Source organism: Plectropomus leopardus, chromosome 16, assembly GCF_008729295.1.
Source record: "Plectropomus leopardus isolate mb chromosome 16, YSFRI_Pleo_2.0, whole genome shotgun sequence".
Lineage (NCBI taxonomy): Eukaryota > Metazoa > Chordata > Actinopteri > Perciformes > Serranidae > Plectropomus > Plectropomus leopardus.
In genome coordinates, this window is record NC_056478.1 from 13,410,137 (window position 1) to 13,424,453 (window position 14,317).

The window sequence follows — 14,317 nt, forward strand, 5'->3', positions numbered from 1 at the left end:
ATTTGGGGTTTCCTTGTGGTTGTTTTGTGACTCTTTGCATTCTTTTTGTGTCTCTTAGTAGTTATTCGTTGTATTTGTGGCCATTTTGTGGCTTAATTCAGTTGTTTTGAGTGTCTTAAAGGTAATTTTGTATCTCGTTATCGTTGTTTAATGTCCCTTTTGTCTTTTTTAGTCACATTATGTCTCCATAGTTTTTTTGTCTCCTTGTGGTTGTTTTGCATCTCTTTGGGGCTATTTTGTGTCTCTTTGGGGCAATTTTAGATTTCCTTAAGGGTTTTTATGTTTCTCTTAGTTGTCGTATTGTTTCTCTTTGAAGCTATTTTTATATTTATGGATGTTTGTGTGTCTCTTTGTGGTTGCATGTCTTCCTTGTTCTTTTATGTTTCTTAGTGGTCATTTTAAGTGTCCTCCTGGTCGTTACATGTTAATTTCAGTGACATTTGGTAGTTGAAGACCAGGGAGTGCCATCACACTTTGAGCCCCTGGAAATTTGCCTGTTAAGCCTGTTCATCAATGGGTGGAAGTCTGTCAGGAAATAATCGTGACCTGATGAATTTAAAATTAAAAGGAAATCTGAAGCCAAAAGAAACAGAAACCGCTCCAGGACTACAGCAGTGCAATGGTGAGCCGCCTTACTCAGAACACCTCTCGTGTAGCCTCTGATGGTGAGTTAAGCTGCGCAATTATCCCCGGTGATTGGCAAAGGCTACTGCACAATCCAATAAAGTGGGATGAAACTTAGACTCCTGTTTTATTGGCAACCTGACACCTCCCGGCTCTGCTGTGTAAACTGAGTCTGCACCTCTAAATTAATGCAATCGTCTCCAACACGAGGCAATTAGGTTGGGATTCAAGTAGTCACTGTGATGCTATTTAAGGAAATTGTGTGTATCCTCCCATCCAGCCATCCATCTATTAGCTTGCCATTCATCCAACATATCAGCTGAGGCAGAGCTTTGAAGCTGTGACAACAACTGATGCATTTTTGGTGCTGCTCTGAACAGATGTGTTTATAACATCATGCACATGTGGAATAAATCACCTCATCTGTGCATACAAGTACAAACAAACTACTAATGTCGTCTGCCAGGGGGCATCTAGGGGATGACATATTGATATTAAACTTGCGTTTTTCATGCATGCCCTGACTGACATGAAGTGTTATTATTGGTATGGTGATACAAGTTTCCCATCAACAACTGATGGGATAATTAATGGCTCCTAACTTTCCGAAAAGCTTGCAAGTGGAATATGCTCAGAATGTCTGGGCTGTTCATTAGCTAGTGTACAGAATGTATGCTAACTAGCCCTTGCTCTGATGGGCACTTAGCATAACATTAGCATAACTTTCACAATAAAGCCTATGTGACACACACTGATTAAATCATGTAATTATCACAATCTTTTGTTTGCAACAATCCAAAATCCAATGAAATAATCCAGTTGGCTTTTTGGAAAGGGAATCTGGGTGAGACCAACTTAAGCATCAGCCTATAAAAAAAAACAAAAGTCATCCCCACACCATTCCATAATAATAATGGCAATTTGTTAAGTTTATTTATGATTCTGATTACATTTTCTAATGATTATTTCAGATGGTGGTATGCAGCTGCCTGTCAAAGCACAGCATTTTTTGGGTATTTTCAGCATAATAGAATATTATGGGGAATATGTCCCCTGCAATGTGTCTTATAATTACTGCCTTGAAACAAACAAAGAACCACATCAGGGGAAGTCTAAAGCGAAGCTCTTTTGAAAGAAACACCTTGGACAGACTGTGGCACAACACGATGTTACATCAGCTGCATCCTGAAAACCACAACAACTTCTCTATAATAACAAGACATGTGCAACTTTAAAACACTCAACACTGGCCACCAAAACAAGTTACCTCCTATCAGAAGAAGTTAGTATAACTGTCATTTGGGACCAACATATCTCAGAGGACAGCTGGGACCCAAAAACAAACTTGGATCAATATGCATGGCAGTGATACTCAACTTAAGGCCTGGGGCATAAACTGGCTCCAGATAAGGTGCTGGGTGGACCCCAGACCATTTTCTAATTCACAATGAAAATAAAGTGATTCACAATGGGAATTGTTTTTGTACTTCAAGGTATATACACAAGGTGCCAAAGTACATAAAACAGCATCATCAAAAAAGAGCCGAGGATCCCCCGTAACCACTGACAAGGGTCCTAGATAGTTTCCTCTAATACTAGAAATGTCCTAAAATCCTTGAAATTCCCTAAGATCTTAAAACATCCTGAAGTCTTAGAAACATGTGTAAGGCTGCTGTGACTGGCCCCCGGTGTCCTGTAATTTCAACAGTGGCCCCCATTCAAAGTAAGTTGAGTGTTCCTGATGTACGGACTCACATGCAGCAGTGCGCCCACACGTACACACCATCCCCTGATCCCTCCACTGTAAAAGTCATGTAGTGATGCTGGCTGAGGGACAGCTGTCAATGCAGGCCTGTGCTGTGAATAGCCACTCGCCTATCTCTGCTGTCAAAGCATACATATAGACCCAGACCACAGACATGCGGTTCCTCAGCCCTGCTTCAATATTGACTCAGTTTGACCTTCAAATAGGAATAGACTAATCTGTACAAAGTATTAGCTGGTAGTCCTGGGAGGATCTTGTAGACGTTGATAAGTGATGGCCATAGGGAAATAGGGAAGAATTAGAAAGCTAATCTGTATAAGTTACAAAAGAACACAGTCTAACACAGGATTTCTCATGCTATACATTGGGTCTCTTGTCACCTAAATCTGATGACAGGAGCTGTTTTTCTATAGCGATGATAACCTTGCTGCTCAGTGTGCTCAGTGCTTTATTCGCTCAGTACCTCTAAAACTGAAGTGTTGCAGTTTTTTTGTGAACTTCGCCAGACTCATTGTGTGATTTTCACATCCGTCCCAGAGCTACACTGTGTTGGCTAAAGAGAGAGAGAGGCATTGCTGGAGGGTGGTATAGTGAGAGTGAAGCCGAAGCAAGGTGAGGCAGGGGAGCAAAATAGTTGAGTTACAAGAGTGAGACTGCAACCAGGTCAGCATTTCTGTGTCTGCAAGTCAGGGGTTCCGAGTGTGTGTGTGCGTGCATTAGAGACATGGGTTTTGGATTACTGCAGTAAAGCCAGGACGTCAATCTGGGAGCCCTCACCTTTTCCCCTTGAGTGCTATCGTTCTGTGAACATACAGTAATGGCTTGGCCTTTTGCTCCCTGTTGTCTGAGCTGAGTCTTACAGCACGCCGGCTTCTCTCCTTCAAACTCTTCTGTCTTTTATCAGTACAGCAGGCTCTGAGGACAGACCTCTAGAGACGCTTAGTCCCAGAGGGAGAGCATAACAACAATGTGACAATGCTGCAGCATGTTGAGCCAATAAGCCAAAGGACCCTGTTTCCACCCCGTTCCAGCTGGGAGTGCATGTCTGCATCGAGGTGTGTGTATGCGTGTGCTTACTGATGTGTGTGTAAGGCAGAGAAAGGTGAAAAAAAAGGCATAAGGAGCTAACTGAGCATAAGGTTCCTGAGCATTTGAAGGGCGCTGCATATTCTTTGCAGACATTTCAGATTTGTAGATTAAATTAAAAATAAAAAAAAAAAATCACTGGATGTACATTTAAAGGAACAATTCAACATTTTAGAAAACAAGCTTACTCGCTTTCAAACTGAAAGTTTCGGATGAGTGCATAAGTACCAGTCTCATATCTGTACGACAGCTACATCCAGGGTAGAGTTTTCAATCTGGATGGATTACGGCTCTCAGCACTTTTCTCATTCCGAAGTTGTCAAATACCGCCGCTTTCGCAGTGATTTCGGCATGAGATCCCATTGCCAAAAGCCACCTTTTTGCATCTGCATGATATGCCGCTGGACTTCGTCAGCTGAGAACATGGCCGAATAGAACCATTGGCAATGTTACTATACACTGGCGGTGTGTTGTGGATGTTAGAAGCCAAGTAGTGCTGTTTGAGGGGGGCGGGCTTGATCGGGCTCAGGCTCAGTATTTTATGTGATGGTTTCAACTCACTATAGTCAGCTCGGTTCAGTTTGGAATTTTTTCATCCCGTTGAGAATTTAAAGCCAGGACACCATTAGCTTGGCTTTGTATAAATACTGACAGCAGGGGGAAATAGCTAGCCTGGCTCAGTCCATGTGTAAAAAACATAAAAAATCAACCTACCAACACATCTACAGCTCATTTTTGCATGCATCCTTATGCTCACAACAAGGTCTGTGAGAAGGCAGACATTTCTCCAGCTGATATCTTCAACAGTCTGCAACTCACACCAAAACAATCCAGATCAATAGAAAACACCACAGGAAAGGGGGAATTTGGGATGATTTTGGGGTGAACTGACCCTTTAACCCTTAAAAACGGACATCCCGTGAATGGCATCAGATGTTTGCATAATCCTGTGCATATATTGATCTAAAATAAAAAGCGTAAAAGCTAGAGGATTATTTCTTTTTGCAGCAGAAAACTTAAGCTTCTGTCTTCTCCATCATCAACTTATATGCGTGTAATGATGTCATCATGCTGTTATCTGTGGTAAAAAAACATGTGAAAACTCATGGTGGTACAAGAAGAATGAATAATTAATCTGTTAACGCCTTTGCACTCTACTCATAAAAAAATGAACATATCTCAAAAACTAAATGATATATAAAATTCAAATAACTTATCGAGTGTTGAGAAATATTAACTTTATATTTCTAAATTTAAAAATCGTTTGGATTAATATGTTTTGTGTTTTTATTCTGTAAAATCTTGTGAAAAACATGTCTGATTTTTGTCTTATACTTTTTTAATGATACAATTTCAATATTTATTTTATCAATAATTATGGTTCATTGACTTACATAATCTTTTAGCTCAAGGTTTACAGATTTTAGAAATATTAGGTATTTGCCAATACTCCAAGAAATTACATCATAATAAGCAAAAATACCAATGTAGGTACTGGAGGACCATCTCAGTTGCAGAGTTTAAAGGGTTAAGGATTGCTGCACAACAATGAGCAGTTTAACAACAAACTGATATACAGGTCAGTTTATGTATGAGACATGAACTTGATGAACCCTGACACTGTGACATGAGGTCTGAGGGAAGTGGGAAAGAACAACATGATGGCTCGCTGAAAGACAAGAGCAGGTATACATTGCATATTTGATAGAGATGTTGCCATAGAAACGGAGAGAGAAACCATGACTACACAGTCAGTTTCCTGCAAGTTCAAATGCCCTTTTTTGACATTCACTAAAGTAAGAGCAAAGAAATTGATTAAGGCATTCGTGAATTATTACCTCTAAAATGGAAAGTGAATTAAAGAGCCACCACAGTCTCCACACCGCTCAGGGAATGTGTATCTACTTTCACTTAATTTCATCATCCCTCTATGTGGGTCCATTTAAGAATCAAATATTTTCTTATTACTTGTGGGAAGTCAAACGCACACACGCAGTCAAACACACACACACACACAAACACCATGGCTGACTCTCCCCTTGTTTTCAAGGTTACACCAGAGTTCTTCTGTCGCTCACAACACATTTGCATCAAACCACCAGCCAACAGCTGCCAATTAACAAACAGCCTCTCCGTTAATACACACACGTCACTGCCAATTAGAGCGTCGGGTGATCTCTCTCTCTCTCTAACAACAGAATGGTGTGACACACATACACTCACACCCAACCACTATACCTCATGCACAGAGGAGGAGGAGGAGGCGGAGGAGGGTGGGTTTTGAGGTACGGAAAACAACAAATAACAACCAATGTTTTAGAAAGGCAGGAATGATTTGGGCGGGAGGGAACAGTACGGAGTAAAGAGGGAATTTTCTATGCCAGGAACAAGGATTTCAGGATTAGCTTGTGCCGTTACAGGGGTAGAAAAAGTGGTTCGCTAGATGAGGCCTGACAGACTGAACAGGCATTCAGATGGCAATGCGAAACACACATCACACAGCAGCACACTTTTATGAGCAGGAAAAACACTGAGAAATGCACATATTGTGTTCCAGCTAAGAGTTTAGGGTAGAGCAGCACTAAAGGTTGATGCACTTATATCCAACATTGTGTACAGGTAATCACACACATAAATAAAGTGCCCCAGGGATGTTTTTCTGTAGGCCAACCAGAAGGCTAAGGTTGTCCTTGTGCCCTCGTCAATAAGCCTGTGGGTCTTTTTTCATTGGATCGGGATCAATGCAAACAGTGCTAAACAAACATTTATGACACTTACACGTTTTGTTTAGCAAGAGCAGCATCTGCATAACTGAACATCTCTTTCAGGATATTTGAAGTCTAAATGCAACTGACAGTCGTGTCCTGTCCTGGCTGTAAAGTCATGTTCGGGTGGTGCAATGTGATGACTTTCTGTAGTCTCATTTAGCCACTTACTAGTAACCGCCTTTTTTAAGACACAGACAAGCAAGCATTTTATCTTGTGGAACAACATGTGAAAGTCTCTTCAGCTAACCACAGACCTCATTAAAAGCTTTTAACCAAAAACCCATTAAAAAAAAAAACCCTCAACTTTAAGACGAGGAAAATGGGTGCCAAAATGCTAACTCATTTCCGGGGTTTTAGGACTCATTCCTCGGGCTCTCTATAGATGTTAAAGGTCCTATTTTGTAAAAAGTTAGATTCATATTTTTTATAAAAGGGTGCTACATAAATACTGTGAAAGTATCAAAATGCACAACACATTCTCATCCTGACTCATCAAATATTGCAGCTTGGTCAGTGCCTTTCATATCTGCATATTACATGCTAGGCATCCTCCTGTGTTTTTGGGTCTTTTCAAAATACACTTTTTCACAGGAAATACAGACTTCAGAATGAGAGCGGGCTGAAACATTTAATCCACAGAGAAATGCACACAGTAGGTATTCAGAAAATGTGCCTTTAAATAAGCCATTAGGACTCCCGTGAAGCTGTGATGTCACCAACATAAAGCAATATTAAGGTGGGGCATGTCCTCTGCATCCTCCCTTAAATCTACACCTGTTAAGGAAACGTCAATAGCAGCAGGATACAAAAGCTCTACAGCAGGAGCAGATTACTGCAGGATGACTTTGCACATGCACACACATACAAGCAGCCACAAATAGTTCTTCTCCCCCTGCTATATTGTACACACACATGCACCCACACACACACACACATCCACAACACAGCATGATAATAATTTCCTTCACGTAGAAGCACAAAATTGGACTAATTGTCAAGCATGAAAACAGTATTGTGCAGGCACAGCAATGATAATCTATTAATGTCCACAGCCACTAGATGGCACCCTCTGCCCTTTCATTTCCAATTTAGCTTCCCATTCCTCAGCTGGTCAGTGGACTCTATGTGGGATGGAAACCAACTAGATGCATTTCAGATACTAAGATAAAGGGAATTTATTTTACTCTATTACATTCATACAACAAAGAGACACCAGATTGATCAACAACTACGCCTATAAGAAACCTAATATTTTAAAACAAATTCACTTTAATCTTCAGGTAACTGATAGTTGCCATGTTGCTGAAAAGGTCTCCTATCTGTGTTACATTTTTCATAAGCAACACTGTGTCTTGTAGGAATGGACTCTGGTGGGCTTCTATCATCAATTAAGCCATCAATCAGTACCACTCAGCTTGTGGGAGGTTGGCTGTATCCAGCATGCCCTGAGTCATGCAATCAATACAGTGACCTTCAAGAAAACAAAAGAATTGTGGAATATAATCAGGCATCAAAAAGTCAACAGCATGCATCGCAAGTGAGAACGCTTGACATTCTCAGTGCGATGAAAAATGAACACAGCCACAAACAGCGATTTATTTATTTATATAAACTGCAAAGATCGCTTTTGTAGGCGAACAATGGCTCTGTTAATACAGGTTATACATGAAATAGGAAGGATATAGATGAGTGCAAGAAGTATATCTTTTAAAATATGATGTGGAATACAGTCTAAATTTTGTGAAAGGATGAACATATTTAGTGAAAACACTAAAAAAAAAACCATTATATTAAAAGAGTCAAAATACAAAATGCACTTCTTAACTATCTGCAACTATCTTTTGGTCAGGTGTTATTATGTCATCATGTGCAGGCTACCATGTCGTGATTAAATGAAGATTCATCAGTGTTCAGCCATGTCTGCTGAGATCTGAGACTGGAACTTGGTGCCAATGACCATCATTTCTTCTTGCCAGCACTCTTGGCTCGTTTGTTGGTCTGCTGGGTGGCAGCAGAGGTGGGGGTTGTTTTTTCTAGAACTGCATGCTGGGCCTCCTCCAGAGCCTGTTTCTCTTCTTCTTGTTCCTTTTTCACGGCCGCCATCTGACGGCTGCTAAATGCCTCGCAAGCGTTGAGGAATTTCTCACAGCGCTGCCGCATGGCTGCCTGGAGATGAGACGGAGAGGCAAAGAGGAAGTTACAGAATGATGTCTAACCAGAGAGAGAGGAGGCTGACAACAGATCTGCCTCACTCTCTTTTACTTTGATTATCAAAACTGATCATTATTGCTGTTTGCAGCTTCACTTTTAGACATCACACTGTAACTACCTGTCTTCACTGACCTGCATGTTCTCATACATCTCCAGCTGGTGTCTCATTAGCTCCTTCCTGTTGAGCTCCTGCTGTTTCTGATGCTCCAGCACGTTGTCTCGGACCAAGCGGTAAGTCTGGATCTTTTCTAAGCGCTCCCTCTGCTGGATCTCCTCCATCTGGGAGTCCATCAATGCTGGAAAATCCTGTCGCCGTCTATGTACGCAAACAAGGACTTGATGCAATGTGTACATGCGCATTAATTCTCTGTTACACAAACTTATGCTTTTACCACATTGTCAATATTATGTATTGACCATAATGCTGAAGCTGTCGTTAATAACTTTCATAAACTTTGTGTCATATTTGCAGAGACATTATCTGTGAAAAGAAATCAGGTTTTTCCTCTTCCTCCTGTGAGTACTCCTAATGGCATTTTGCTAGAGTCTACTGTAGCTAAGGAAAAACAACTAATCAGAGCCAAGGAGTCAGCACTGTGCAGAAGTCTTTGGGCTCCCTTAACTATGTTAATTTAGCAAGGTCATAATGATCATACATATTTATTTTTGAGTAGTCTCTTTACTAAAATACAACCAGAACATATATGAAATATGCATACAGCATTAAAACACAATTATTTCAGAATAAAACAACTTCAACAGGCTAAAGTTACAAGTTTTTAGTGTGGCCTCCATGTCCACTCAGCATGTCTTGAACTCTCGAGCAGTCAATATGAGATTTACAATACTAATTTTCTGTTGTATTTACACCAGGCTGCATTCAAGACATTTGGTATTTTAATTCAATGTACATGTTCTAGGTAGTCCTTGTTTGTATCTTCATAAAGAGACTAAAAAACAATTCTATGGTGGCCTTCTCACAGTATTGTATTTTTCACCACCTGTTTTCAGAAACACATTTTAGTGTACTTTACCGAACTGTAAAATGAGAATGTTTGCTCTAGCCAGTGGGTGGTGCTAACTCTTCGTCTTGACTGTTTCCAGTGGGTCACAAAGGTGAGAAGGCCATAGTTGATAACTTTTATAAAAATAAATTAGCTTTAAGCGTCACTACATCCACACAGTATAACATGAGAAACTTTGTGACCCACCCGCCCCGTTGAAAACAGTGGAGCAAAAAAACAAGCACCACCCACCAGCTGAAACAAACTCGCTCACTGTATAGCCAAACAGTACACTGAAATATGTTTCTGAAAGTAGTAGTAGAGAAATAGGCAATGCGGTGACAGAATCTCGATTCATATATAATCAGTGCTGCAAAATTTGATAGTTTGAATGCAGTTAATGAGCAGTGATCAACAGGATTGACACTGCGTCACAGACACTTCAGCTCTGACTGACTGTTTTCCTTCAGCTGCGGTAGATTCTAGTAAATGCCATTAGGAGCACTGCAAGGAGAAGAAGAAATGTGATTTTTGTTCACTAAGCACAGACTGTATATAAAGGTAAAGGACATTATAGCTCCCCAAAAGTGAAGCAAAAACACCTGGTGGCTGTCTGCAGTTAGAGTAATGTTAGCTGATGTGACACACTCAAAAAGCAAAGTACACATCAAAAACATTTTTCCCAAAGATGGTTTCTGTCCTTTCAGATAGTTTTTATCACACTGATGTTGGTTAAAGGGTTTTTCTGATAACTTTGGTTTTAATCAGTTATTTGATGACATAAAAAAAAGGAGGTTTGACTTCATGACTGACAGCTGTGTGTGCAAATCGCCACGCTTGCAATCAGTGGTGCTGCTCGTGATTGAATGGACGGTTGTGTGGGTGGGAATTTGATAGAGCAGAGATCGCTACTGTGCAGGCTCTGGCTCCAAACGACAACACCAGCCTAAGATGAAAGCAGCCGCATCCAGGATATTTTGGCTTTAGTTTTACACAATGGGAGGAAGTGGAAATGTTTCGTTCATCTTCATTTTCAGCCTATGGTCTTACTTTGTGGAGACAGTTTCAGCAAATATAACAAAAAGTCATCTCGTAGAGCTTCAATGCTGGATGGTTTATTTATTCTCAGTGAATGCTCGTGATTGTCCCTAAGAAATATAGCGTTGTGCAGAAGCATTTGTTCAATCAAATTCTAGAGGGAATATTTTGAGCATCAGATATTAAACATATATCAGCTCAAGCTATAGAAACTGTTATCAAATCCAACAAATTTTACAGCCTATTTTGTGAGATGGGACAACTGACACTGTCGACACAGGCAGGGCGAATAAAAATGGAAATGTGGCTGATAAATGCAGAGATGGCAGAGGAAATGATAAGCACAGAGTCCCGTGCCTTATCTCATATCCCAAGTTGTATATACAGATTAATATCTGAGAAAGTCTATTTGGTTCTGGATGTAACCTCCGTATTATGGTATTCCAATGTTAAGAATTGGGTTTATAACTCAGATGACATTTGTGTGTGTATGCGTATGTGTGTGCATGTGTGTGGATAGAGTATAGAGAATAGAATTATGTGGAATGAGTGAGTGAAGCAGTGACTCAGTCAACATGTGTTTGAGAAAGAAAAGCCTGGGAGTTTTCCTCTGAGGCACACACACAGAGGGAGAAACTCAAAGAGAAATTATAAGTGCTAAATGTGGCTGCCTATTTCCTATAGGCTGACCTTAATGAAGAGAAGAGGCCAGCAGAGGTGATGATGAAGTTCATTTGCTTTAATTAACATTGCTCTGTTCAACCTCTTTCCCACCCTCGAGCCACGTGTGTGCAAATGTTTTAAAGATGACATGCATGAGTGTGTGTGCATGTGCATGAGTGTGAATCTACAACGTGCCCTGTGGTGGCGCCCTTGTGAGAAAGAGGAGTACTGCAGACTAATCAGACTCCCCTAATAGACTCCTCCTCAGGATCTCTCTCTGGGCTCGCATTGCAAGCCACACTGTCAGCAGCCATTAAGCAGCTGGACATGGACACAGGTGTGGGCGCACACACACATACACACATGCATACATCCACAGCAGGACAGGATGGAGAGGTGATGGTAGAGGGGCACATCTCATTGGAGCGACAAGCTCATTGGGGTCCTAAAATAGCTCTCTAATTAACAGACCCAAATATCATCTCATTTATCATGGAGCAGGACGGACAGAGGGAGAGATGGAGGAGAGACGGAAGGAGAAGGAGAGGTGGTGTGAGGGAGAGCAGTGGAAGTGTCTAAGGGGACCTGTGGAGGAAGACCCTTCCCTTCAGACCACTGACAAAAGTCTAAAGTTTACACTTTAATCTGACAAGCATTAAACTCATACAGTAGGTCTTCATGACTCTGTGTATTGATATTTGAACAAATCAGGATTTTTTTTATTGACAATTTGTGTGTCTCCACAAATAGCTCTTGTATCTACTTTTACTTAGTATTTGCCTGTATTTTATTGTATATATTGTATTGTATTGTATTATTCTAAGCTCTGTATTCCTACACTTCCTGTTTTAATTCTAAAAGCTTAACCAAAGGGGTTGTATATTAGCCTTTGCTATGAACCTGTATTCATGGCATCTACTTTGTATTTCATACATGAAACAATTTTTCATGCATGTGTCCTTGTAAAATAAATAAGTAAATTAATAAAAAATAAGTTGATTATAGCTCTCCAACACTCTACAAACTACAGTTACAGCCTTGGTGTTGTAGGCCTCTGCCAACAAGTCAAACTGCAGTTTGCATCTGTGTCTGTCCAGACACATAAGTAGCCATGACAGTAAACAATGTTTCAAATAGATGCTGCTGCAAAGAAGCAACAAATTATAAAACACGGATGCTTCACACACATCTACAACCAGGCAGCACCGAAGATCTACACAGTCACCACAATTTCAAGGTTAGCAATAGATTCCCAATTCAGTATCTAGCCAAATGCCTCCCCTTCAGAGGTGGGCAAAACTAAATCAGATTATCTACTTTCTTTAGTTTGCAAACAACAGAAAATAAATGAGCCACATATTACACACTGTAACATTTGCCAAAAACAAAAAAAGTACCCTTGAATAAAAATATAGCATATAGCAAGTGTCACTCAGCGCTGACAATCAGATGCAGTCGCACATACCTGCACACACACACACAAACACACACACAGACTTGCATTGATTTTGACAGGCTGTTACGTTGGGAGGACTATAACACATACACATATAGTTTTAAAAGCCGCCAGCCTCAAATAGATTAACATTATGACAGGACACCTAGACTTAATACTGCCACTGGTTCTACTTTACTGAAGTCACTCTCCTTTTTGGAACTTAACTTCACTGTTGTGGAGCCAGTAGAAAGTTTATTTTCAGCCATGTCTGTTTTTGCTGTGCATCATTGAGTCAACAAGCCGAAGTGTTGCCATCATTACAATATGATTTTTTTCAGTCATATTAAAAATTATACCCATATAACTGTCAATGATATGATGACCAGAAAAGTCAAGATAACCTTTCAGCTTTTGGATATAAAATGCTGTCACTTCATCATTTGTTTGACGTTCGCCATAATAAACTTATTGATTGTTGAATTATGGCAAAAATATGTCTTGTGAGGTCATAGTGACCTCACCTTAGGGTGTAAAGTGAGAGGGCTAATCGCCCCTTCCCTACTTACTACCCAACTACTTACAGGGCCCTTGCATGGACCAAACCCATCTTTGAACCTTGCCAACATTTTGATCCCAACTGCATGCCTATAACGTTTCGTGGCTGCACATTTCACAGGTGTGACGCTATGACATTACGCTGTAATATGCGCTGACGCAGCTGGTAATCAAAGTCTTCTGTCAGTGCTTAAATGTTTTTAAATTCAATTGTAATTATATTTTTTAGTGTGACTTTGTGGTGTGATGCATAACATAAAGCCTAATAAAGACTGGTGTTGATTTTTGACATTGGTTCTTTAGGTTGTTTAAGCTGAACATTTGATCTGAAAAGCAGATTTATTCCTTTCTAATCTTTTTTTAAGCCTCCCTTGTCTCCCCATGTCTGTATATTACACAGTATACATCACTGTCCTCTGGAGACATGCCTTGCCCTTTCAGGCCAGCCAAAGCATAGAGTCTTGTAACACTGCTGTTCACAGCACCAATGGGAACAAAGGTCATAAACACAAGAAATCACTAGCAATGTCCTGCAGACACTGCATCAACCAATCTGCTGACATTACAGATACTGGTGTGTTCACCAACATAGCAACATGCATAATGAAAACACAAAGAAGCACACACACCAACAATCCCTGAGTGCAAGCAGGCCTCGCAGCGAAGGTTTCATTCTCACAAAGCTGGAGAAGCAGACAACTACATAAGACAACTGGACTGCATGCAGACAGGACTTCAGCAGACAAAAAAAGAAACATCCTGTTCGAAATACAGTGCGATGTCGAGTGTGTCTCGGAAATTAATATATTTTTTCCCTCTAAGCACAGATAAGAATGTTTCTGCTGGAACAGGCCGAGCCGACGTATGTTACTGAGAGGTACACAACCAGCCACACTGATTATTCAGCAAAGTATAGTTAGGTTACTTCATAACAGTGTAAGCACATTATGGTCTGATGGCTACGATCTGCTCTAATCATCATTCTGTCTTTAGACTCCTGCTGACTAATAAGTCAAAACTGATTGAAAAATAATGAGTGGTGGAGCACCTGATGAAAGGAGTGTAGTCCATGGGAGGAAAGGAGAGTGAGGTATCCGTCAGCTTTTCATTAGATGGACTGAGAGAGGTGTCAGCACCAGACCTGGAAGCAGCTGCAGCAGTCAAA

The 14,317-nt window shown here is 40.6% G+C and overlaps 1 protein-coding gene across 1 annotated transcript in view; it reads right to left on the reverse strand.

Annotated features, from left to right (window-relative positions):
• Window positions 1–7,827: 7,827 nt before the first annotated feature.
• The window catches only part of adgb (androglobin), a 58,770-nt gene continuing 52,280 nt past the window's right edge, over window positions 7,828–14,317 (reverse strand). Inside the window, 3 exon segments of the mRNA XM_042503041.1 lie at window positions 7,828–8,409; window positions 8,587–8,770; window positions 14,201–14,303. Of these exon segments, the coding sequence (XP_042358975.1) occupies window positions 8,203–8,409; window positions 8,587–8,770; window positions 14,201–14,303 (494 nt within the window). The 3' untranslated portion in view covers window positions 7,828–8,202.